Source organism: Pipistrellus kuhlii, unplaced genomic scaffold (assembly GCF_014108245.1).
Source record: "Pipistrellus kuhlii isolate mPipKuh1 unplaced genomic scaffold, mPipKuh1.p scaffold_m20_p_8, whole genome shotgun sequence".
In the NCBI taxonomy this organism is placed as follows: Eukaryota; Metazoa; Chordata; class Mammalia; order Chiroptera; family Vespertilionidae; genus Pipistrellus; species Pipistrellus kuhlii.
The window spans coordinates 4,877,236-4,901,331 of NW_023425584.1; the positions used below are offsets into that span (position 1 = coordinate 4,877,236).

At 51.6% G+C, this 24,096-nt stretch overlaps 1 protein-coding gene across 2 annotated transcripts; it reads right to left on the reverse strand.

Annotated features, from left to right (window-relative positions):
* Positions 1–1,460: 1,460 nt before the first annotated feature.
* On the reverse strand, positions 1,461–21,235 carry LOC118711636 (gamma-aminobutyric acid type A receptor subunit pi). 2 transcript variants are annotated; one of them, XM_036424861.2, is made up of 11 exons: positions 21,073–21,235; positions 20,081–20,083; positions 17,696–17,792; positions 17,219–17,337; positions 12,724–12,791; positions 11,638–11,855; positions 9,145–9,227; positions 5,202–5,339; positions 4,586–4,738; positions 3,899–4,086; positions 1,461–1,816 (listed from the first exon to the last, which is right to left on the reverse strand). In XM_036424861.2, exons 3-11 carry the CDS (start codon positions 17,746–17,748, stop codon positions 1,514–1,516), a joined length of 1,323 nt encoding a protein of 440 aa, XP_036280754.1. In that variant the 5' UTR covers positions 17,749–17,792; positions 20,081–20,083; positions 21,073–21,235; the 3' UTR covers positions 1,461–1,513. The 2 variants fall into 2 exon arrangements, with proteins under 2 accessions (XP_036280754.1, XP_045432634.1); XM_045576678.1 differs by lacking the exon at positions 20,081–20,083 and having other exon boundaries at positions 21,068–21,235.
* Positions 21,236–24,096: the final 2,861 nt, after the last annotated feature.

Here is a 24,096-nt window from a genome sequence, read left to right on the forward strand (position 1 = left end):
ACGATCAAGCCCATAGAAACGAAATTGTGAGAAAAGCATTGTAGCGGGGAAAAGAATGAGTCTGTGGTATTGGGGGTTATAGAGGCAAGATGAGCTTCCAAAGCCATGGCTTATTTCCAAAAGGAGGCGCAAAGGCACCCATTGATTAGAAAAGGAAGCTAAAGCACTAAAGATGGCAAGATTCTTCAGCATGACAGACTGAACGGGAAGCCTTTATCATGGCACACTCGCACATTGCCTCTTATGCTGTTGGCTGAACTTGGCCATGGACAAGAAGAGATGCAGGCTGTGCTTCTTATTTTAGGGTGAGGGTGGCTGGACTTGGACAAGACAGTTCACCTGCAGCCTGAACACTGGCTCTGCAACAAGGTCCACTGTTCCTCAGAAAGCTCAGGACCCAGGACCAATGTTCTCTTGCTCTTGCAGTTCATCTGGAATGCTCCGGGAAAGGGTCGTGGCCACGCTGGCTAGTGCTAACCCACATGTTTCTGGGAAATGCAGTTCATTATCGAGTAAACATCGTTCCTGGTCATTAGAGCCTGGGGGTGCAAGCTCCTCCTGGAAGGATGCAGGGGTCTGCTGCTGGGAATGCATAGCAGATAAAAATGCGCTCAACAATGCAAATCTTCACGGCAACAGTCCACACTAAGACTCCCAGAATAGCTAAAAAGCACAACAAAACCAAACAGCCTCCATTTCCATCCCTGATATGGGGAAAGAGCTCCAGCAATGTTGAGGGTTGGCGTGTGTATAACGATAAAGGGATAAGGCATGCCAAATGGGGAATAAAGCCCCAGAGCCCTTCCAAAATGTGGGGAAGCCACTGTATCTTAGAAACAAGGGGTTTATGTGTGAGATTATTGATCCACTAAATTTTTCTTCACTTACATCTGACTTTTCAGCGGTGGGACTTATTGGAATTTGGGGACAATTCTGTTGTGGTATTAAGTACAGTGTTAAAAACTCACCTTGGTGTTAATACAGTGACTTTCAGTAAACTGACTTAGGCCCACATTTCATTTCAATCAAAACCAAAAAACTAGAAAATGTTGCTCCCTAAATAGGCAACAATGCATTTTATAAGCATTATGTAGATTTAACAAATGGCATGTATGATTAATTCAGAAACAACCCCTGCCACTTGCGGGTTACTCAGTACATGGAATGGCCTCCCTCTCATATTTTTTATGTGAGGTAAATGCAGACCAGGGACCCACTGAGCAGGCAGCCAACCCTGAGTACTGTTTGTAATCTTGGCTCCATGGGGATGTCTTTTGTAAAGATAAAACAGGAATGAATTGATGTTTCTATTATAAGACCCTGTAATGCTGGGATGTCTACAAGCTTAAAGAATGGCTGAGGGGGGAGTCCATTCTTTGATAATAAATGCTAAACTGTTACTTTAGTTATTTGTAGCACCATTGGGTTAGGGCGCACACTTGGCTTAGAATACCATTTACATCATTATTTCCTTCTACTGAAGTCCACTGACATGGACATTTTTAATGTCCTCTTAAAAATACATATAATATGCCCAGTAAAATACATTGGCCAGCATAAAGACCAATGGAAACAGTAGTTTGGAATATCGATCCACGTTACTGGGGTTTCGAATTGTGAAATAATCAACAATCCTTCCCATCTTATCCCGAAAGACAAACTTGAACTTGTCACTGGTTTTCATAGTCAAGTTGCTGTAGTCGACGTTATCACCAGAAATTTCAATGGTGGCAAAGCTGATCTTCCGTTTAAAGCTGGAAATGGAGCTGTTGATGATGTTAGTAATATTGACTTCTTCCACTTCCTTCGGCACCCCCTAGTTCATAGACAATGCAGTTAGCTGGAAGGCTTGAGTCAGCAAAATAAATATTTATATACTTGGAGGCCTAAGTATTGCTTAAAAGGGTGACATTGAGTGCATCGGAGATTGGCTGGTAAGCCAGACTTAGCAGTCGTATTATCCTGCTTGTAGGCACCGTTCCCTTGTCCTTAGCTTGTGTAATGGGAAGACTGACCATTGTTCACTCTAGCTATGCAGAGCTGTGTGCTAAATACTAAATGCACAGCTTTGAAGTTAACTGGCCTGGGTTCAAATCCCGCTCTGTCTCTCACTCCTATGAAATTTTAGTCATCACAATCCCTTTAAAATGGTGATGATATTAATACCTACCTCTTGAGTCTGATTGGAAGATTAAGTGATATAAATTATGTAAAACATTTAGTAGGTGTTTGAGGGACTTCATTCTGTCTCAGGGAGGGGGAAGTAATTGATTATGAGAAATAACAGAAATCAGCAGTGTCCCGAGGTCTCGCCACAAACAGAAATAGTGATGCTCCTTAAAATCCCAGGGAATTGCCATTCGTCAACATGTTGGGGTGACACAGGATGTGAAGAGCGTAGTGACGTCAGAGAGAACCGAATATGGATCCTTGGCCAGGTCGCTCACTAGATGTGGAATCTTAGATGGGTTATCTCATTTCTCTGAGTGGTAGGTTCCTAACAGTAAAATCGGGATAATAATGGTACCCATCTGATGGGTTGTTGGGTGGACTATGCGAGGCTGGCGAGTTGATTGGCACACAGCAAGTACTCTGGAGTGAAGTTACTATTGTACACATGGCAAAACAAGGGCTTTCTGGGGCCTCAGTGATGGATCTTTCTCCAATTCCCTTTTTGGCAATCTACCAAATTCAGATTTTTTTTTGGTAATTAACCATTGTCTCCTTAAGGAAGAAAGGAAGTGAAATCTATGTCTACCTTGGCTGGCACACATGATCATTTGCCTTTGTCACTTGGCTAGCATGACTGTGTGAAATATTGTTCACAATAGTCGAACACAAGGGAAGACTCCTGGGTCTTTGGGCTCCTCCGATTCCTCATTTCCTCATCATTAGACCCCGTGTAGTCCTGGCACTCTGCTAAAGGGGGCACTTCTTCTGTTTTGGATTTCTATCCCTTAATTATTTTTTTATTTTATTTTTGCTTTTTAGCATGAGTTTTCATATGCCAATGCCTATCAACTTGGACTTCCAAAGAATCCCAGGGTTCCATGGGCCTGGAGAGAATGGTTATTAAGAGCATGGCTAGTTGCCCACTGCAAGTGGGAATAACAGATAAGAGTCAGCCTTGGGAGCCAAGGAGAATTAATTAGGTTCACATCCAAGCTCTACGTCTTCCTATCTGTGTCCCCTGGGAAAAGCCCCTTCCCGGTCCCCTACATCAGACTCCACAAGCATCAAAATGAAAAGGGCCTGACTGGGTTGCCATGAGCATTTTAAAGGATATAACACTTGCAAAGGGCTTGGTATTGTGCCTGGCACATGTAAGTGCTCCATACATCATAGCCATTATTATTCTGAGAGCTGGGCCACATTTCCAATTAGCAGAAAAATACGTTAATCAAGAAATTTGCCACAATTTGATTTTTCATACCTTTTTTCCAGTAAAGCATTATTTGTCTAATTTAAGAAAACAAGAATGCACCAAAGAATGAAATAGTAAATGCAGATTAATCTGAAACTTGTAAGTACAATAGCTGATCACATTTGGTTTAATATTGTTTTTTGTTCGTTTGTTTTTTTGTGCATGCTTGTTCTTGTAGGTGTGATTTTATGTTGCATAGAGATAACAGTTATTTTCCGCTGGAAAATTAAGCGTATTACTATCTCATTGCATTTGGTGAAAAGAACAGTCATTTTCAAAAGGCATTGTGACTTCCAGCAGCTCCTACCTGAACAAGATGAGAGTCACTGGAGCCAGGTGCGTTATGGGGGATGGGCTGGGGGTGTGGGGGAGAGGACGGTAGGGGGGGAGAGGAGGGTAGGGAGGGAGTAACCAGGTCCAGGCCATCTCTACTGAACAGCACACGGGGCACAAGTGACGAATCAGAATCCTCACCCTGTCTTTGGCCGCCATCTGCTGTAAGGAGCTGTAGTGGGCGACTGCGTACTCCAGGAGGGCCCCGAACACAAAGCTGAAGCAGATCCCCAGGTACACGTCGATGGCCTTGATGAAGCAGTTGGTGTTGGGAAGGGAAGTGCGGGACCCGATCATCAGGGTGGTCATCGACAACACGGTGGTCACTCCTGGGAAGACAGGCAGGCCATGTTCCCACGCCAGTGGCCAGGGAACCTCCCACAGTTACCAGGGAGACCGTCTCCATCCGGGACTTGGCCAGGTGGGCACAGGACTCAGAAATGGAACTGAGCTCATTTTGGAGAATCTGTGGCCTTCTGGAACAGGACAGAATTGTCCGTTTTGTACAGATATGAGCCATAGGTTTTTTTTTTTTGTTTTTTTTTTAATGTTTCACCTTCTGTCTTCTCATTGGAGGGGGTTGGTCATTATGCAAAATAATTGGCAACACACCCTTTAATCACAGTATTTCCTTATCTGTCACTATAAAATGAAGTTTAAAAATGTACTGCTCCTAGAGTAGTCTCTCTCTTTTTCTTTCTATTTCCCTCAAAAAACCAACCCCTGGAACTGCCTGGTGACTATCGATGTAAGCTGTGGCAGGAGAAAGGGAGGCGGGCAGGACCTAGCAGGACCAGCTCTTAGAAACCTCGGGCTGGAGCTGCTCACCGATGCAGGTTCTTGCAGGAACGGAATCGAGGGAGATCCAAAACGAAACCCAGGACAGCACCACGAGGAATGTGGAAGGGACGTAGGTCTCCAAGATGAAGTACAGGACATTCCTCCGGAGCTCAAACTGCAGGACCAATCGCGTGTAATTGCCTGAGAGGGAAAGCAAGGGGGTGGGGGGGGGGGGGGGCTCACGTCTGCTCTCAGGGCAGCAGCTTCGCCGCGGGACATTGAACTTCGCTGCCTGTACAGTCAGCCCTCGGTCACCCACCACACCTAGAGAGTCAGGAGCTGTCATCGAGTTCACGAAAGGAAATGCTGGATTTATAGGGGTGCTGATCCCCCCACCCACCACGATCCTCTTCCTGTGCCTTTCTCCGACCTATTATCCCCGCAGCACATAACTGCTGGTGTCCTAGTCACCCACCTCGCCAGACTGGGAGCCCCTAGGGGGCCGTGCGGGACTGGGTGTGGCGCAGGTAAAAGTGCCAACTCCAAGCCCCACGGCCCCGCCACCCTGCAGAGGGGCTCCAGGGCCCTGAGAGGACAGAGTGGAGAAGGGGTCACGTTTTGGACTCAGCTATTTTGCTTTTGTTCAGTTGGCCCCACGAGTTACCGGTCTCCTGCTGCGACCTGGTGACCAGGGTGAAGTAGCGCTGGATGGTGTACTGCGCCAGCCGCAGGTTCTCCAGGCCCCGCACCGAGTCGTTCCCGCGCAGCCAGCGGAACTCCACGTCGCTGCCGTCGTAGCCCCCTGGCGAGGAGCAGAGCCCGGTCAGTGCGGGAAGGTGGCGGCGGGACTGGACTGGGCAACGCTACGCTATGGAGACCACAGGCGTTCATCGGGATGGGGCCAAGTCCAAGGATGAGTCCGGGTACATGTGGCCTGGTTTCTCACCTGTAACTGCAGTGTCTACTCGGGATGGGATGACCTATGAGCACCCTATGCGGGTCAGTGCTAAGTGCAGATCCAGGCACATGACCTCTCTCATTATTTAAATACTAGAGGCCCAGTGCATGACTTCATGCACTGGTGGGGGCTTGTTGGCCACTCTAATGAGGGCCAATCTGGGCAGGGCCAGCCAGGGCAAGGGGCCACGATTGTTCTGGTTGTTCCGGTCATTCTGCCATTCAATGGCCGAGCTTTTATTAGATAGGATTTATTGGACACGTGTGAACACACAAGGTCTATGCGGGGTAGTGCCTTCCAGGACAGTCTGACACCACCCACAGTATTCCTGGGGACTTGAAAATCAGGCTGTTCCTATTTCCATGTGGGCAAAAAACGCAACACACTAAAACCCTGCTGCAGGCCACTTTATTGATGTCAATAAACACAGGCATTTGAGAAATCTCATAGCAGTTTGACTAACTGCATTGATAATAGTAGTAACAGCTGCCTTTTGTTAAACATTTATGTTCTGACAAACTTGCATGGTAGATATTTCTATTTTTCTTCATATTTTTTTTCAGGTTAATTTAAAAAAATTCCAATTACAGTTGACATTCAGTGGCATATTAATTTCCAGTGTATGGCATAGTGGTTAGCTATTTATATGACTTATCAGCACTATACGTAGTTTTTACAATATTAATGACTATTCCCTATGCTATACTTTTTACATTTTCTGAGATTGGGATGGATCTCATAGTTGAGACATATACACTGAGTGGCCAGATTATTATGATCTCCGAATACATAATAATCTGGCCACTCAGTGTGTGTGTGTGTGTGTGCGTGCATGTGTGTATGTGTGTATGTGTATGTGTGTGTGTATGTGTGTTGTATGGAAGATAAATAAATCCCAAGAGGCTCTAGGATTTGGGATTTATTTATCTTCCATAAATTCATGGAAGGGGTTCGGCCAGCCTGGGGTCCGGCCAGCCTGGCCAGGGGAAGAGGATATGAGCAGTTGGCCAGTCTGCCTGCTGGGCAAACTCCTGGTCGAGGGGACAATTTGCATATTTGCCTTTTATTATATAGGACATACACTGAGTGGCCAGATTATTATGCATTCAGAGATCATCATCATCTGGCCACTCAGTGTATATTATACTAGAGGCCAGATGCATGAAATTTGTGCGAGGGGCTTGGCCTTTGGAACCCCAGCTTTGTCCGCAAGGTCGTCCGGAAGGTCAGTCTGCTGTTTGGTCTAATTAGCATATTTGCTCTTCATTATATCAGATATTATATAGGATAGGATTACTATGGATTTTGCCATTTGACCTATTATTCTCTCCTAAGTATCTGCCAAGAAAAACCAAGTCATGTCCACAAACAACTGAACACAACTGTCCATGGCAGCATTACTCATCACAGCTAGGGGTGGAACAGGCCAGAGGGCCTCCACGGATTGTATGCGTTTGTATGGAATAACGAGGAATAACGCAGTAAAAGGGACGCAGTACTGATTCACCTCAGAAACATGCTAAGTGAAAGGATCCAGATGCAAGAGACCGCATAAAGCATTGATCCAATTTATGTAAAATATCCCAAACAGGCAAATTCAGAGACGGAAAGTAGGTTAGTGGTAGCCTGGGGGGCTGGTGGCGGCAATGAAAGTGATGGTACATGGGCACAAGAGGTCTCTGTAGGTGACAGAAATGTTCTCGCAACAAAACGTTGTAGTGGTCGCACAACTTGGCAAACTTACCACACACCTTCGAATTGTACACTTAAAACGGGTGAATCGTGTGGTCTGTAAATCTATCCCAATTAAGCTGTTAACGAATAGCTCTGGGAGTCAGATCCTATTATTTATCCCACGTCACTCATGAGGAGACCAAGGTCCAGAGATGCTGTTCTTCTCACCCAAAGGCACACAGCCAGTGATGGGAAAAGCCCAGGGATTCTGGTCTTTCCCCCAGCCTCTGTTCCCCGGGCTGCTGGCAAGAGGATGCCTGTGCTGGAGCTGGCCTTCTGGGGACCCTTAGCTATGGCTTCCACTGTTTACAAGCATCTAGCTCCCCTCCAAGGGCAAGGAAGAAGTCAGGACCTCTTAGAGCAGTGGTTGGTAAACTCATTAGTCAACAGAGCCAAATGTCAGCAGTACAACATCTGAAATTTCTTTTGAGAGCCACATTTTTTAAACTTAAACTTCTAATGCCACTTCTTCAAACTAGACTCGCCCAGGCTGAAAACCGACTTCTGTGCATGGGCCACGAAGTTTCAATAGTGTGCATGCCTGCACATGCCATTTTGTGGAAGAGCCACACTCAAGGGGCCAAAGAGCCGCATGTGGTTTATGAGCCATGATTTGCCAACCACTGTCTTAGAGGATTTCCAGGTAGAAACTGTCTGAGGACTTTCCTTTGGAAGCACCTCCAAACTTACTAAAGGGAGTTGACCAAACAGGCCTAGGATCCCAAAGAAATAAAAAGAAAGTGATCTAAAAAAGGGAGTCCTACCAACTTGGACAGTTGGCTTTGTGGGATGGCATCAACTCTTTTTTAGGGATGGCATTTAGGCCAAAACCCTAAATATGTATGGATGATAAATGCCCCGGGTTGCTTTCTGTACCCAAATACACTGCCAATAAACACTCTGTGAAAGCTCTCTCTGCTCATGGGGACGCAGAAAGCGGGGCAAGCGGAGAGCTGAAGTTTCCCGGAGACTCTCACTGCTGGGATCTGAGACGAGAACAGCCACCCGCGGAGAGCAATTACTTTTGCCATGGAGGGTGGAAAGGGATTCTCGTCTTGATAACCTCACGTTGTAGTCTGTCCCCCCAAAAAACAGCTGTTTGTTACAAGAAGCCTAGGCACACATTTGATCGATAAGGAGATGGATCTGCCGGTCTGAGGCTTGAATTTACTGCCTGCCTCTGAAAGAGGACTGTTGCCTTCTCATGGCTGTGTTCTTAGATGTTGGCCACTTGTGCCCTCAGGCAGGGAGTGCCTGCATCCAGTCACGCCTTGAGGCCTTAATGAGTCCTCGCTATGGCACTGTTTTCCCAGGACTTGGAGGTAGCGCTGCCCCAGGTTAGGTGGGCATTTCAGAGAAGTTCACCAGGGAACAATGGCGATTACTCGTCAACACTGTTTGAGGTACACTCACACTGAGTAGTTGCTTGTTCATCATGAGCAGGTCCCCGGCCTGCAGTGCAGATAGATGCTCACGTACCAGCATCACTGCATTAAGCTTTATATAGGCCAAACAACTTCTTTGGGAAGTTGAAGGAAGTTGTATGATAAATGCCCCGGGTTGCTTTGTATACTTGTCATTCCTTATCCCTGCTGTGCCCTTTCTGGCGCCCATGCCTTCGCTGATTCTGAGCCCCCTCCCTAGTCCTACCGATCCCTGTTTCCTTGGCTGTCATGTCCACTCTTAGGGGGAACTATTCTATCTCAATGCACAATGGTCTTCCCCAAAATATGTAATTTGGGGAGGTATGGCTTTGAGCAGTCTCCAAGTCCCTCTGGATGTACAGTCAGAAGGGTCAAATCTGGTGTAATCAACATCAAGAAAAGAAAGGCCCGTGTGTGCAGCACCTCATGTGAACACACAGATCTGAGTCCCTGAGCACACCAGCTCCGGGGCCTGCGGGACATGTACTCACAGCTTTCCAGTTGCAACTGGCACGTCTGGGTGTCCATGGGGTATTTAGACAGGTCCATGTTACATGCCACAGTCGTCGTGATCCTAGAAAAGGAAGAACAGGCTCAAAACATTATGAGGATGCTATACAACGTACGTGTTCCTTCTAAGGGCGCGCCATGAAGACTTTCGCCTTGAGTCTACAATGAGTGTGTGTGGAGCCTGCATTCAGAGCCTTCCTGTGATTCTCTGTGCTAAGCAACACCTGGGAGGTGCGGTGAATGCTGGGGTCCACAAGGGAGGAAGAAGTTGGAATGTTGGTAATCCAGAGGCAAACTTGCAACAGCATTGCAGAACAGACTCACTCATTGGCTTGAGATGCTTTTGCATCCAGTTATTAAATTTCACCTTCATGACAAACGGGAGAAGCTATACCAGGGATCCCAGTCACTACCGTCACCATTTGACAACAGACTCAGGGCTCTCTCAGGCGCACGCAGCTCTTGGAGGCAGAGCTGGGGCTGGAGCCCGAGCTCAGGAGGCCGTACGGCTCTCGAGGTCCCTCCCTCCTGGAGGGATCAGCGTGCAGAGGAAGGGGAGGTTTCGAAGGGCACCAGGCACTGTGGCTCTGAAGGACCAACAGACAGAGACGTGCAATGAAGCATCGCTAAGTCCTCCCAGGGGAGGGTCCACGGGCAGACCTTTCCCTTCCTTCTTCAGTGTCACACGTTTTTATTAGGCACCTTTATTTATTAAGCACTGTGCTGGGTGCTGGGGGAGGTGGAAATGATTGCCGTATGGCGCCCACTCCATTAAGGGAGAGAGACTAGCAACAGCTGCAATTTACCGGCCACCAGCCAGTCCCTGGGCTCCCCGCTTTGTGAGCGACATCTCTGCATTTCTACAGCGGCTTCGTGAAGCTGGAGTGACGATCACTTCTCTCCTGCTGCTGAGGAAACTGAGGCTCAGAGAGTCCACCTGCCCTCAGGAGCCAGGCAGGATCGATTTCCCCCAGAGCTGTCTGACTCTACAGCCAGGCTATGAGCCATCACCCATTATGTGTAAGCCTTGTACGTGACAGATGTACAGACACGGGTACACACTTGCACATGCACACACATCTGTGGGAACACAGGGAAGGGGGCATTGCTAGGCATTCATGATGACTGTGTTGGTTGGAGTTGGGGGTCAAAGGAGAGGTCTCATTAGGCTTTAAAAATTTTTTTCTTATTGAATTAAAAAAATGTATATATATTTTTAATTGATTTCAGAGAGGAAGGGAAGAGGGAGAGAGATAGAAACATCAATGGTGAAAGAGAATCATTGATTGGCTGCCTCCTGCACACCCCACACTGGGATTGAGCCTGCCATCTGGGCAAGTGCCCTGACTGGGAATTGAACAGTAATCTCCTGGTTCATACGTCTATATTCAACTGAGCCATGCCAGCCTGGCTTTCTTATAGAGAGACAGAGGAAGGAAGAGAGAGAGAAATATCGAATTGCTGTTCGTAATTATGCATTCATTGGTTGACTGGGGATTGAACCCGCAACCTTGGCATATTGGGGATGATGCTCTAACCAACTGAGCTACCTGGCCAGGGCTCATTAGGGCTCTTGAAAGAGGAGTTGAGATTTTGGCTGATCTTGGCAAAAGTCAGTGCAGCCGAAGAGGATCAGACGAATAATCCAGAAATTCATTTTATTGGCTAGTCCAGTCTTGGTGTCACAGCTCCAGCCTCTTATTTGGGAGCGTTTGGTTCCGGGCCTTCTCCCCACGGCCTCTGGGAGTAGTTGGTTTGCATGAGCAGTGATGAGTCACCCTCCATCCCCGCTGCCCCCATTAATTACCCCCCCTACAGAGCACCTTTGTGGTTTAGCCAGCTAATGGCTTCATGAGCAATTGGTTGGGAGAATCTTTTGGCCTCAGGGAATGGAGAAGGGACAGAGGGAAGCCCATGACCACAGTGGCAAAGGGCCCTGCACCTGGATTCTCTGTACAAAGACGACTGCAACAAGTGGAGACGCATCCTGGAGCTACCCCATCCCTACCCCCAGCGCCCTATAAAAGGCAAGTCCTTGATATGGCCGTCTGTTTGCTCTTGCCGTCCCGCACCTCCTTCCCTTGCTAACTTCCTTTTGCTCTTTAGGACTCGGCTCAGAGTACTGTGAACACATCCTCTCACATCACCCCAAACCCTGCACCTTCTCTCAGCCTGGGCCCAGCATCCTGGACTCCCTCTGCTCCTGTGCCTGTGTTGGGGCAAAGCTGCCTCCCTCTGTCTCTTCAGAGTCCAGCCTAGGGCCTGGCACAGAGCGGCTGTTCAGCAGATGCCATGGAACCACACTGAGTGGAGGGAGGCCCTTCTGGCTTTGGGGCAAGGATGGACGAGGGGAGGAGCGTGGGAAGGGGCCTCGGCATGGCTGTCTGAGAGTCAGCCCCAGCTGCTCAAGATGCGCCTGTGCCCTTTCTTGCACCGGTTTCCCCTCCAGCCCAAGGTGGCGGGTGCCCACTCACCTGAGGGCGTACAGGACCGTGCCGTTGGAGAAGAGGCGGATGAGCCTGTTTCCCACGGTGACCTCGTGCAGGAAGGACTTCTTGGACTCCACGATGTACGTGTCCGGCACCCAGAGGAACTCCACGAGGCGGGCATCCAGAGTGACGCTCTTGTTGCCTTCGAACACCAGCCGCTGGTCCGTCCAGCGCTGCCTGAGGTAGATGGTGGCCGTGTAGTCCTGGGGGTCGGGGGGGGGGGAGGGGGAGAAGGGGGTAGAAATGGGTGCGAGAGAAAGATTCCAAAATCGGAGGAGGTCAAGTCTTACTCCCCTCTCCACTTCCCTGGGGTCAAGTACGTAGGTCTACTGTGGCAGATACTGGTGAGTAGTTTGCTTGGGGCCGCGGCCTGCAGCCGTGAGAGAATGAAGTATCTTATTCTAGATCAGTGGTTCTCAACCTTCCTAATGGAGTGACCCTTTGATACAGTTCCTCATGTTGTGGTGATCACCAACCATAAAATTATTATATTTTCGTTGCTTCTTCATAGCTGTAATTTTGCTACTGTTATGAGTCATAATATAAATATCTGTGTTTTCTGATGATCTTAGGTTCTATAGCAGCGGTTCTCAACCTGTCATGACCCACAGGTTGAGAACCGCTAGCAGGGTTGCCTAAGACCATCAGAAAACACAGATATTTACGTTACTATTCATATCAGTAGCAAAATTATAGCTATGAAGTAGCAACAAAATCAATTTTATGGGGGTCACCGCAACATGAGGAACTATATCAAAAGGTCATGGCATTAGGAAGGTTGAAAACCATGTTCTAGATGGTAACTCTAGAATGGGAACCCCGATTCTTATCCACCACTAAATGTACTTCTTATTCCTCACTAAATGTATCCACTCCACTCCCTCGATTCTCCCCTCCTGGCCTCTGAATCCACTTTCCTCCGGTTACTTATTCGGTCTGTTTCACAAGAATCTTCCAGAGTCTGAGCTTCAGAATCGGCACCCACCTAGGTAAGTCTGTCCTGTTTTCACGTCTCCCCTTAAACACAAAGAGGGGGACCCCCTCGGTGGCAGACGGAGGGGCTTCACTTACCATGTTACTCTCTGAGATACTGTAAATGCTGGCGATGTCCAGGGTCAGGGCTATCTGAACGGGCTCTCCTAAGATTGGAGAGAAAACCAGGAAGACTTCCTTAGACACACTGACAGGAGGCTTCGTAACACTACAACAGCGTATGTGTATATGTTTTATTAATCCTCCCCCGAGGATATTTCCACCAATCTTTAGAGAGTGGGAGGGAGAGGGAGAGACAGAGAGAAACATTGATGTGAGAGAGACACATTGGTTGCCTGCCACACTCACCCCGACCAGTAACCCAGTAACCAAGGTATGTGCCCTTGACTGGAACTGAATCTGGGACTCTTGTAGTCCACAGGCTGACTCTTTCTCCACTGAGCCAACTGGCCAGGACTATTTTTTTAATTGGAAGATTCCAAAAGTAACGCTTGACTGTTGGAAAATCTGAAATGCTTTAGAACAGTGATTTTCAACTAGAGAGCTGCAAGAAGTTTTAAAACATGCAATACCTGACTATTCAGTTAGGAGCACTGACCTCTTTTCCCTTATATTGTAAAACAAAAAACAAAAACAAAAAAAAACCCACACACAAAAAAACCCAACAACCCCAAAACAAAACAACAGCCAACACAACAATAGTCATCTGGTGTGAACAAATAAAAATTATGCCTATTTCTTTATTATGTTGGGAAAAAATATTTTTGGTGTGCCGTGGGATTTTATTATTAGTTTATAGGTGCCGTGAGATGAAAAAGGTTGAAAGTGGCTGCTCTAGAAGAAGATAAAATACAAGTTAATTTCTACCCTCCTCTCCCCTCTCACAAGAGAACGCCTGTAGACTGTGCCTCCCTCTGTGTGAGAGAAAAGCACAAATACACAGCTGGCTTCATCTAAGGGAGACCACACTATTCTTTATGTGTATTCTAAAGGCGATCGTGGTGCTCGGTATTATGTATTTGGAGGACTTTTCCTATGGCACTTGCAAGAGACTAATTGCTCAGAAAGCTTAGTGAGATTTGGTGCACAGGTATCTTCCCCCCTTCAACTAAGTAAATCCACCACAAGGTGGCATTCAAGACTGCTCCTGCGTGAGCTCTCACGCACCTATGGTACTTCTCCCCCTCTCCCCTTCCTTTGCTCCTCTGAACCCTGAACTAGTCAGAATCCCAGAACCTTCCCCACGTGGGCCCAACGCCTGAGAGGGCCAGGCCCCGCTCCTGAGCCCAAGGCCATGCCAGGGGTCTCCTCTCAGCCTGGAGTGCGCGAGGAAGGCGCCGGAGTCAGAAGAGGTGAGTTTGACCTCAGCTCGGTGACCTGGGAAGCGATACCAAATCTGCCGGAACTGCACTTGTCTCACCTGTCAGTGGGGTAAAACCAAGAACACCATAGGGTCACGAAAAGGGCTGACTGAGATGGGGCCTGTGATGGCTTCTTTATAAGGTGGGGATGAGAGGGACTGTACCTCCAATGCATGCCCAGCTGGGCGTGCCGATGGGGCTCAAAGACAGTTATCTGCTCAGGCTCCCAGCATGGTGTCTGTCACGTGATCATAGGTGCCCAGTCAATGGCATATACCCTCCTCCCCCCCGCCCCCCCAATAATCCCAGCTAATTCTGGAAAAGGAACAAGTGTATACTGACCAGGTGAGTAGATGCACTAACATTTTCTTGCAATAAATGACGGGAGTGATTCGGGGACTGTGACAGTGCAGTGACCAGGATGGGGAGAGGTGGAATCCAGGGATGCTTTAAAAACATCTGATCAGTGGGAATCCCTCAAAGTGACCAAATTATTTATCCGAGGAACCCGAGCCATAGAATGCAGGTAGGAATTTGGAAATGGAGTTTAAGAGCCGATGCAATTAAAAACAACAAGGATAGTAATACTTCTTCATACTTGCTAGAAAAGAGGGGATATCTGGGGATAGATCCTGGAAGGGACTGAAGGAGTGTGACACCAGGTAGCTTTCTATCCGTCCAGGAAGAGAAACTTGGATTCAGAATGATTGGATCCCATGCCGGCCACTTCATAGCTGTGTGACCTTGAGCAAATTGCTAACCCTTTCTGTGCTACATACAGTTTCTCACCTATAAACAGAGCTACTCATGCCCACCGGCCAGGGCTGGGCTGGGAAGGTTACGGGTCTATGGGAAGTGCCTGGAACCCAGTGGCCAGTGGGTCAGTGTGAGTGGCTTCCCGGGGCATGTGGAAAACTGGAAAACACACGAGCGCTCCAGCCCCACTGCAGCTCTTATCTAGTTTGTTTCCCGGTGGCCTCGTCCAGGCCGGCCTCAGGGGGTGCTTCCGTGGGCCAGCGCTTGCCCTTTCTTTCCCTGATCTTATAACACTAGCTGTGCCACCAGAGGGCAGCTTTCTCCTAGGAAAGAGGTCAGAGCCGGTTCCTGGGCAGTGCTCACTGGTGCCTGCTTGCAAATTGGCGCTCTGTCCAGCTCAGTCCCGGGAAAATCCTCTGCAGGCCTTGTGTCTTACAGACCTGGGCATTTCAGAACCTGGATGGAGAGACGTTCCAGAGAACCACCACTTCCTCCGGGGGCCTCCAGGCTGCCATGGGAATGCAGGCTCCTGAAGGAGCCCAAGTGCCACGGCACAGAGAAGGGGCTGGGGCTGTGCTTTCTGGCTGAGCATTTCCCCCAAGGAGGACCTGGGCCTCATGTGATCAAGGTTCAGAACGGGCACCTTCCCCGAGGACCTGACATCTTGCTGGCCGGTGAGCGGCAGCAGGAAGAGCAGTGCCCTGGCCGGACAGATCAGGGAGGCGGAGACATGGAGGGGGCACCTAACCGGCTGTCAGATTCACCTACTTGTTGTTAGGGTTCAGCTGGGCCTGGGAAACCCAGGGGGGGTTGGAGCCCCCTGGGTACCTGAACATAAGGACCTCGGGTCCTGACTGTGGCCATGAACGTGAGTCTCAGATCTTTTACCGAGGGGTGTCACTGACCCAGGGCCAGCCCCTGTGCTCTGAGTCTATGATGGCATTGGCTCCGAGACCACCCTTCCCGTGGCCCTGCCCCCCCCAGGGACTGAGCGCGACAAGGGGACTAAGGCGGACCCTCCTGGGAGGCGCAGGGTGGAGACTTCTCTGACGGGAGCTCTGGCTCCTGGACTCGCTGTTGGCCTTTCCATGCACATTGGAAATTCTGCTGCTAACATACCTCCTCCTCCCTTCTCCCTCCTCCGTCCCCTGGGGTCAGACCTGCATTGCAATCTGATGACACTCCAGCTTCCCCCTTTCCCCACCCTACAGCCTTCACAGATATTGCCCAAATATGTCCTAGACAGCTGGCCCCCTCTCAGTCCCTGCTTCACTCATCCTAGCCCCGCCCAGAGAATGCTGACGCCTGAAGGGAGGAGCGGGAAGGAACGGGGACTAAAACTGACTGCGCCCCGATGCCTGGCAGGCACCGTGCTCCGTGTGTTCGCCCTTCCCCTCGTTCAGTCCTCCCCGACAGGTGCATGGCCTGCTCCCAGGCTGCAGAAAGGAAGACTGAGGCTCAGGAAGCGAAGGGGCTGGCCACACAGGAGAGCCAGGAGCCAACCCCAGGTCTGTTCAAGGCCACGGCTCCCTCTACTGCTTTCTGCTCTGCGTGGCGCTGCGAGAGGCCACCTCGGTTCAGTGTCCCGTTTTATAAATAGAGCCTGAGACCCGTGCAGAGCTGTGCCGAGGGTCTCATGACTGCCCTGCTGCCTCATTCTTTCAGCAAATATCAACAACGTCCTCTGTGTCACGTCCTGAGCTGCTGCTGGGGTTAGTGAGGTACATAAAGCAGGACTCGCCCGGGGGCTGCGGCCCAGAGCTGAGACAGGCATAAAACCAGCGACAGCGACAGCATCGCCAGGTAGTGGCCGTCATGTGGAGTTACGTTCAAAATAAAGCGGGGAGAAAGGGGATGGCACCTGGCCGAATCCGGGAAGGCTTCTCGGAGGAGGAGGCCTTCGCTCTGAGACCTGGAGGAAAACTGCCATTTTCACCAGGGAGCTGGGTTGGGAGAAGCCTCTCTTGGCAGATAAATGGCTTCAGCAAAGGCCTGGAGTCCAGGGAGGCCTCGGGGGTCAGGGAGCCTTTGGGGCACACGTGTGTGGAGGGCACAGGGGGTGGGGAGGGCTCAGACTGGCAGGCAGATGTCTGGGGCTTCATGTTGAGTGGAGGGGGGAGGGTGGCCCTGAGGGGCAGGTGGGAGGTGGGGAGACCAGGTGGGCCAGTCCCGGTGAGATGCGGCGGGTCCCTTGAACAATGACACGGGAAGTGGGGGCAGAGGCAGGCAGAGAGAGGCTGCCAGGCGGCTCTGTGACCTCCCTGGTGAGGAGAGTTTATGCCGCAGGCGGGAGACCCAGTGCGTTCTCCGAGGTCGTGGGGACACTCATTGCGGCTGCGCTCATCCATCACTGCCAGCCCTCCGCGGGCTGCAGGCCGCACACAGTCAGCCACCCTCCCGAGCCCCCTCGGCTCCTGTCCTTTGGATTGATGTCCTGGGCAAAAAAGATGACTTACCGCCGAAATTGGGCCGGAGAAACTTGTTATATCCGACAGTGAGGTTCTCGAAGCCGGGCAGGGACAGCTTGTCACTTCTGCTGACCTCCCTGGGGAGCCGGCTCCCCTGCACACGCATCCTGGAAAAGGAAGCAGGGCTCGTGCACACGCCTGTTCACACGTGAATGATGTGTACGCAAACCCGAGCTGTGTCTGCATGTACACGTCTGGGCCCGGGTACCAGCTGCGACTTTCCCAAAGAGAAATCTCTGCCTTTCAGCTGCCGACTGGACACGGCCGCACCCCACTCCGTTCTAGTGCCCACTTGCCCTGCTGTGGTGATTTGGGGCCCCTCCAAGGGTCTCCCCAATAACCCCCGGGGCGAGTTCTCCAGGGAGAATGAATGGCAGGCGGTCCTGTGGGCCGGGAGCTGCCCCGCTCCCCCGGGGCAGACCCGGAGGGTGCAGGCCAAGGCCGCTGTGGGGAGGCAGAGCTCACCTGCCGGCCAGGAGGCTCAGGCACAGCACGGCCAAGGGGAGGCTCTGCCTCATGGTGAGGAGCCGCTTGTGCAGAGAGGAGCCCAAGGAGGAATCACCTGGGGAAAGAGGGGGCAGGTGAGAGGCAGTGCAAAAGGCTCACCCCCTCTTAGCCCAGCCTCCCACCCCGCCTCAGCCCGGCCTCCTATCCCCCCTCAGCCCAGCCTCCCACCCCCTCTCAGCCCGGCCTCCCCGCCCCCCCCCCCAGCCCAGCCTCCCATCCCCCCTCAGCCCGGCCTCCCACCCCCTCTCAGCCCGGCCTCCCCGCCCCCCCCCCCCCCCCCCCGCCCCAGCCCAGCCTCCCATCTCCCCCTCAGCCCAGCCTCCCATCCCCCCTCAGCCCGGCCTCCCACCCCCCCCTCAGCCCGGCCTCCCATCCCCCCCTCAGCCTGGCCTCCCATCCCCCCCTCAGCCCGGCCTCCCATCCCCCCCTCAGCCCGGCCTCCCCGCCCCCCCTCAGCCCCACCCGGGCATCACCAGGGGCAGCATTCCTCACGAGGTGTGGACAGCAGCCTGGCTCACCCATTTGGTTACTCTTCCTGCTTCCCACGTGTCCCCGTGTTCCCTGATGACTTCCTTTAGGGGGATCAGTTTAAATCTCACCAACAAAAGGCTGAGCCTTGCTCAGAGGGTGGTGCACGGCACCAGAAAGGCAGCGGCCCAGCTTGTCATGAACCTGAGACCGTCTTTACCCCGTCCCTGCCCTGACTCCGCCGGGAAGGACACCCCAACTATCCACAACCAAACGTGCCAGGTGCCCCTTATTTACCTGAGGGTCTAGGCCTGTTAGCAGGCCACGGACACAGGAAATGAAACCTCCCAAGGGCCCCCCATGTGCCAGAGAATGAAGGGGTGCTTCCCATACACAGACTGTCTCCTGGCCCTCACAGGCCTGGTGCGCTGGTGGGCTCCCCCTGCACAGACCCCCTCAAGTAGTTGTGCTTTAGGATGTTGTATTGCTTACAAAGTGAAGGCGAGACCCTCCACCAGGAGAACACTTCTGACTCACTTGATTGCAGTCCTAGCGCTAATGAGGCGATCTGGGCCCCAACTCTTATACCTCTGAGGTGTGCCCGCCCCGCGGTGAGCAAACAGCTGGTGGGAGGCCACCACACTGTGACCAGGGGGGAGAGGAGGGAGCTCTGAGGCCAGGGCTGGCTGCCTCCTTTGTGGAGCCAGGACACTGGCTGACCCCGGACCTGCTCCCGAGATGCCCGGAGGCCACTGGCCGGTGGGGGTGAGCACCCTGCGTGGCCAGGACTGACCAGTAGGCATGGCCCCGGCCTGGCCTCCTTTGGAGCTGCTGTCAGGTTCCCTGAGAGAGCAGGCAGCACCGGTGTCGAGGCAGCAGAGTGGGGGTGGAGGCGGGGCTCAGGCCCGGTCCCCACAGGCCCAGGGCAGGCCCTCCCTCCTCGGTGGTGACCTCTGTGAACCCAACCACTTCCTACCATCCAGCCGTTCTGGGGCAGAGCGGGTAACTCAGCCACTAAGGAATATTATTTTACTTACGAAACAATGCATGCTCATTGCAGACACGAAACCCAGACAGAGATGGTCAAGGTAACAGTGTAAGTCTCCACGCGTCTGTGTGTGTGCATGGATTTAACAAATGACAGCGAGGAAGGCTGGGCTGTGGGGCTCAGTACTGCCGGGAGCCTAAACCTTCTCTAAAAGCTGAAATCCATTCAACGCTGCCAGCCCCTCCCTCCCTTCTCCCTGGCCTCACTGCTCCCAGAGAACCAGCTGGCGGCCATTTCATCTCTGCACACACCTGTGTATTTACATACACGTACATTTTTGCGTAAAGAAAAAAATAAAAAAATAAAAGAGGGGATAACACGCATTTTTTTTTTTTTTTGCTATTTACTTTTTTCACTTAATAATAACAGCAAACATTAAAACAAACTTTAATGCGTGCTTGCCCTGTGCTGAGACACCCTCGCATCCTCACAACAAATCCTTTGAGCAGCTGCTGCCACTCTCTTCATTTTCAAGAGAAAAGGCTGAGGCTGCGAGAGGATTACACACAGTTCCTGGGGAGCACGGGGGGTGAGAGGCCACTGAGTCCCAGCAAGCTGACCCCAGCACTTTAACCCCTGACCCATGACACACGGGCCCTCCCAATGCCAGCCGCACGGTCCGATGCCGTACCTAGAGGCCTGCCTCTCTTGTCTCGGCTGCACGGTATTTCAGGAGATCAATATCCCAACATTGATATAGCACATGCCCTCGTTATGAATACTTTCAAATATTTTTATTGTTACAAAACCATGTATGTCAGCTCCGATAACCCTGCACTCCGTCATATTTCTCTACCTCAGCCGCTCCTTCTCACTCATCAAAATACCAGCTATGGACAAAACATCAACCCATCCATGGTCACATTCCAACCTTCTCCCTTCAGTCCATGCCCCCCTCCCCGGCTATCCTGTCCCAGCGCTGCGTTAAAGAGGGTCATGGGAGTGACTCCGGTGCCTTCCTCCGCTCATTCATTCCATTGACCAGAGGCTTAACGAGCTCCTCCTGGGGCGGAGCCATCACACCTGCGCCATTTAACCTCTCAGAGCCTTGGTTTTCCCATCTGACAAATGGGGGAGAAGGGGGGGCGGGGAGGAGTATTCAATACACATTAGTTTCCATTCCCCTCTCCCTCTTAAGTCTTCCAGGGGGACCTCTGTGATCCCCCAGTGACCGAGAACCACAGTGCAGGCTGCCACCTGGGGCCGAGCTGACGGGAGCGCCACCTCAGAAAGGACCTGGCCAGCCGGGTCAGCCACGACTTCCCAGGCTCCCAGGTGGCCGATGGCACCTTCCTCTGGGCTGGCTCTGAGAAGCAGAGGTCACCCCAGTGTGTGTGGGTCCTCACTCCCATTCCCAGAATCTCCCTCCCATGAATGCTATGAACCCCAAACGGCTCCCTGCTCGGCCACTGTTCCCATCCTCAGTCAGCACAGCAGAAGCCTGTGGGGAAGCAGGAGGGACGCCCACGTGAGGCCTGGGTGTGGGAGGCCTATCGCCACGGGCCCTCCTTGAGAAAACCACACGGTCACCTGTGTGATGCCGGCCCCCCACCTGCGGCTCAAGTGCCAGACCAGGAGCTGGACCCAGGCTCAGCTGCCTGCTCTGAGCCGGTGTCACTTCTCCCTGAGGGTTAACTGTCCCCAATGTACAATGGGATGGTAACCGGTAGTTCTTGAGACATCGGGGAGACCTGATATTGGGCAGGTGCTCTGCAAATTCCAGGCCCTGTCCCCTCCCCTCAGTCCCAGCAGGGCTCCTATTTGGATCTCCTCCCCTCTTCTCCCTCCGAGCACCCAGAGGGCCCAGCCCTTACCGGACAGCTGCCGAGGCTGTGTTAGGGCAGGTCCTTCGCGCCTTCAGGCCGGGCTTTCAGGCAGGGAATGGTCTTCTGGGTCCCCGAGGTGCTCCCCATCCTCAGCCCTGGCCTCTTGGAGGCCCACACACAGACGCTCTCTGATGGAGCGGCTCTCTCTGTGGGAAAGGGAGCTGCAGGACCAGCTAGGCAGATAGGTGGGCAGGGCCTCCCTCAACCCCTCCCCTGGGTGGGGCTCTGAGCCAGTCCTGGGTGTCTATAGGAATTGCCCAGCTCCTGTAGTGACTGCTGGCTGCCAGGGGGTTGTGTCTCAGCTATGTTCCCAGGCCCAGGAGACATTCTTGAGATCAGAGACTCATGAAAGTCAAATAAAGTGCGTGATCCCACCCCCCACGCCTGGAAGATGAGCCGCAGGTTGGCTGAATTTGGAGGACACCCCTCTCTCCTGATACAATGGAATGGGTGTTAGCAGTATACATATACAGTCTTGGGCAGTGGCTGGCAAACTCATTAGTCAACAGAGCCAAATATCAACAGCACAACGATTGAAATTTCTTTGGAGAGCCAAATGTTTTAAACTTAAACTTCTTCTAGCGCCACTTCTTCAAATAGACTCGCCCAGGCCGTGGTATTTTGTCGGAAGAGCCACACTCAAGGGGCCAAACAGCCGCCTGTGGCTCGAGAGCCGCAGTTTGCCGACCACAGGTCTTGGGTAAGCCGATTCATCTTTCTGGTCCCCAGCTTCCCATCTCTGAGAAAGAACTTGACCATTTCTAGGATTCTGATTCCTGGTTGTGCACTGTGAGAGCATGCTGGGGGTGAACGGAAAGCAATGTCTAGCCAAAAGGAGGCTTGCAGAGCCCTGGGGTATGTGCTTTCCAGGCTGGAAGTTTCAAAAAGAGCCACCGGAGCCAAGAGAATGGAGGAGAGAGGCCGAGCAGCCAACCCAGGACCAGGCGGGAGAGCCTTTGGGAGCAATTTGGTAGATCTCTCTCTCTCCTCCTCTCCCTCCTCCCTCTCGCTCCCCCAGAGGATTCTTTCTTCCCTGGAAAGTCCTTCAGGAGCATCCTTCCTCCACAGCCAAACCTCCTCACAGTCCTGCTTCAACAGTGCTCGTCAGCAGTGCCTGCTGAGCCCTACCTAGTCCTCCCGTCACCACACCAGTGCCTCTCCCCTCCCCTCTCCCCTCTCCCCTCTCCCCAAACTCAAAACTCACTCTTGGCTCCAGCCCCAAGGGAAAGCACAGGGATTCCCTGGGAGCTGGGAGCTGGGGAGGGGGTCCAGAGGAGGGGCCGGGAGAGAGCTGAGGCCCTGGCAGGATGTCCCCATGCCTCCTACCGTCCTGACATCACGTCCAAACTCCTGCCCAGACCCCCGTCCTCAGGTCCTGCAGGTGCCAAAGTGGAAAGACAGGGAGAGAAGTGGGGAGAGAATGGAGCTGCAGAAAGTAAAAGGGGGGAGGAGGAGGAGGGCTGGGCCTCGGGTACAATACTCCAGAGCAGCTTTTGGCCCAAACCAGTTTCTGCAGGGTGTCCTGGAGCCGGGCCAGCTCGCAGGCATTTCTGTGAGGTTGGTGGGAGCTTGCTCTGCAGAGAAAGCTCTTTGTTTCCTCCGGAGGGGCCTCCGGGTCACCCGGGCACCCGGAAGGCAAGGCGGCTGGAACAGGCCAGGTAAGGAGCGGCTTCAGGTTCTCAGAGAATGGAAAGCAGCTTGGGGTTTTCCTCAGAAGGTACAAGACGTTCACACATGAAACAAAGGCTCAAAAGAGACAAATACAGTGCAGAGCAGGGAGGTAGGAGTGGGCGGAGCCGGGGGCTCCTTCTGTCTCAGGGACAGTGAGACTTAGAAGAAAGAAGGGCCAGCCAGCTGGATGGCTTCGGGCAAGTTATTTAACCTCTGGACCCCGGCTCCTTATCTGACAAACGGGGTAAGGAAGAATTCAGGATGACAGGTGTGACAGCACATTTGAAACTACCTGGCATGTTGCACCTGGCATGTTTGCAGATACTCAATAGATTGTTCTTTTTATCCTGATGTTGGTAGTATCTTCTCAAGTTTGTACTTTTCTATCCAAGTATCTATCATCTATCATTAATCTTTCATTTATCTCTAGCTCTATCACTAATCTATATATCTATGCATCTATGCATTTATCTATCAATCTATTATCTATCTACCTACCTATCTACCTATCATCCATCTACCTACCTATCTATCTACCTATCATCTATCTATCTATACATCTATCTATCTATCTATCTAGTCTACCCATCTATCATGCATTCACCCTGTATTTAATCTTCCCAATCGGATTGTTAGTACTTTAATTGTTCGGGTTTGTATTGATTCTGTGTCAGCATTCAGTAAATATATTAATAGACTGATTATACCTGGGGGTCAGGGCAAGCAGAACTCAGGTTCATAAAGTAGGTATAATAGAGGGTCTCATCTCTCATTTTAAAACAAAGCTTCAATTCACTGCCAGCTTCTTCGGTTTCTTTCAGACCAACTGAAGAAAGAGCCGGAGTGCGGAGTTCCCAGGGGAGCCAGGATCTTCCCTGTGGTCCCAGGCGGCCTCGCTCCTGACCCCTGGCATCCTCTGCACCATCCAGACCACCTAGTGCCCCGTGTGACCTCTAGACTCAGGCTGCCTGACGTCAGTGGCGTTTCAGGATGCCCAGCTCTGCAGACAGGCTGCCCACAGGCTCCCCATTTAGGTGTCCACCTCTTTAGGCATGTGGCCACACACCTTCCTAGTGTCCCAGAGTGGTCACCATGCACACAGGGTACTAGTAAGTCATACCAACGCTGCCCATGGATGCGGTGCGTTGAAGTTTTCAGAGCCTTTTACGTGACTGGAAGAGATCGTGTTGGAGCCACATTGTTCCTTTCTTCTCATTTTGTAGATGAGGAAGCTGTGGCCAGATCCACACATTACTAAATGATACGGCCAGTGTGAACTGGAACCCAGGTCTTGGGAATCCCAGTCAGCTCCCTGCCTCATATAGTCCATTCATTTTTTTTTTTTT

What these genes read in the sequence shown, in the direction of transcription:
- LOC118711636 (XM_036424861.2), bottom strand. Translation starts at nt 17,748, where the DNA reads ATGAGGCAGAGCCTCCCCTTGGCCGTGCTGTGCCTGAGCCTCCTGGCC. An exon ending in CAGGTCGCAGCAGGAGACCG is followed by an intron (nt 4,739 to 5,201) that starts GTAACTCGTGGG and finishes TTTCCCTCTCAG; the next exon opens with GCAATTACACGCGATTGGTC. An exon ending in AGATGGCGGCCAAAGACAGG is followed by an intron (nt 1,817 to 3,898) that starts GTGAGGATTCTG and finishes TCTATGAACTAG; the next exon opens with GGGGTGCCGAAGGAAGTGGA.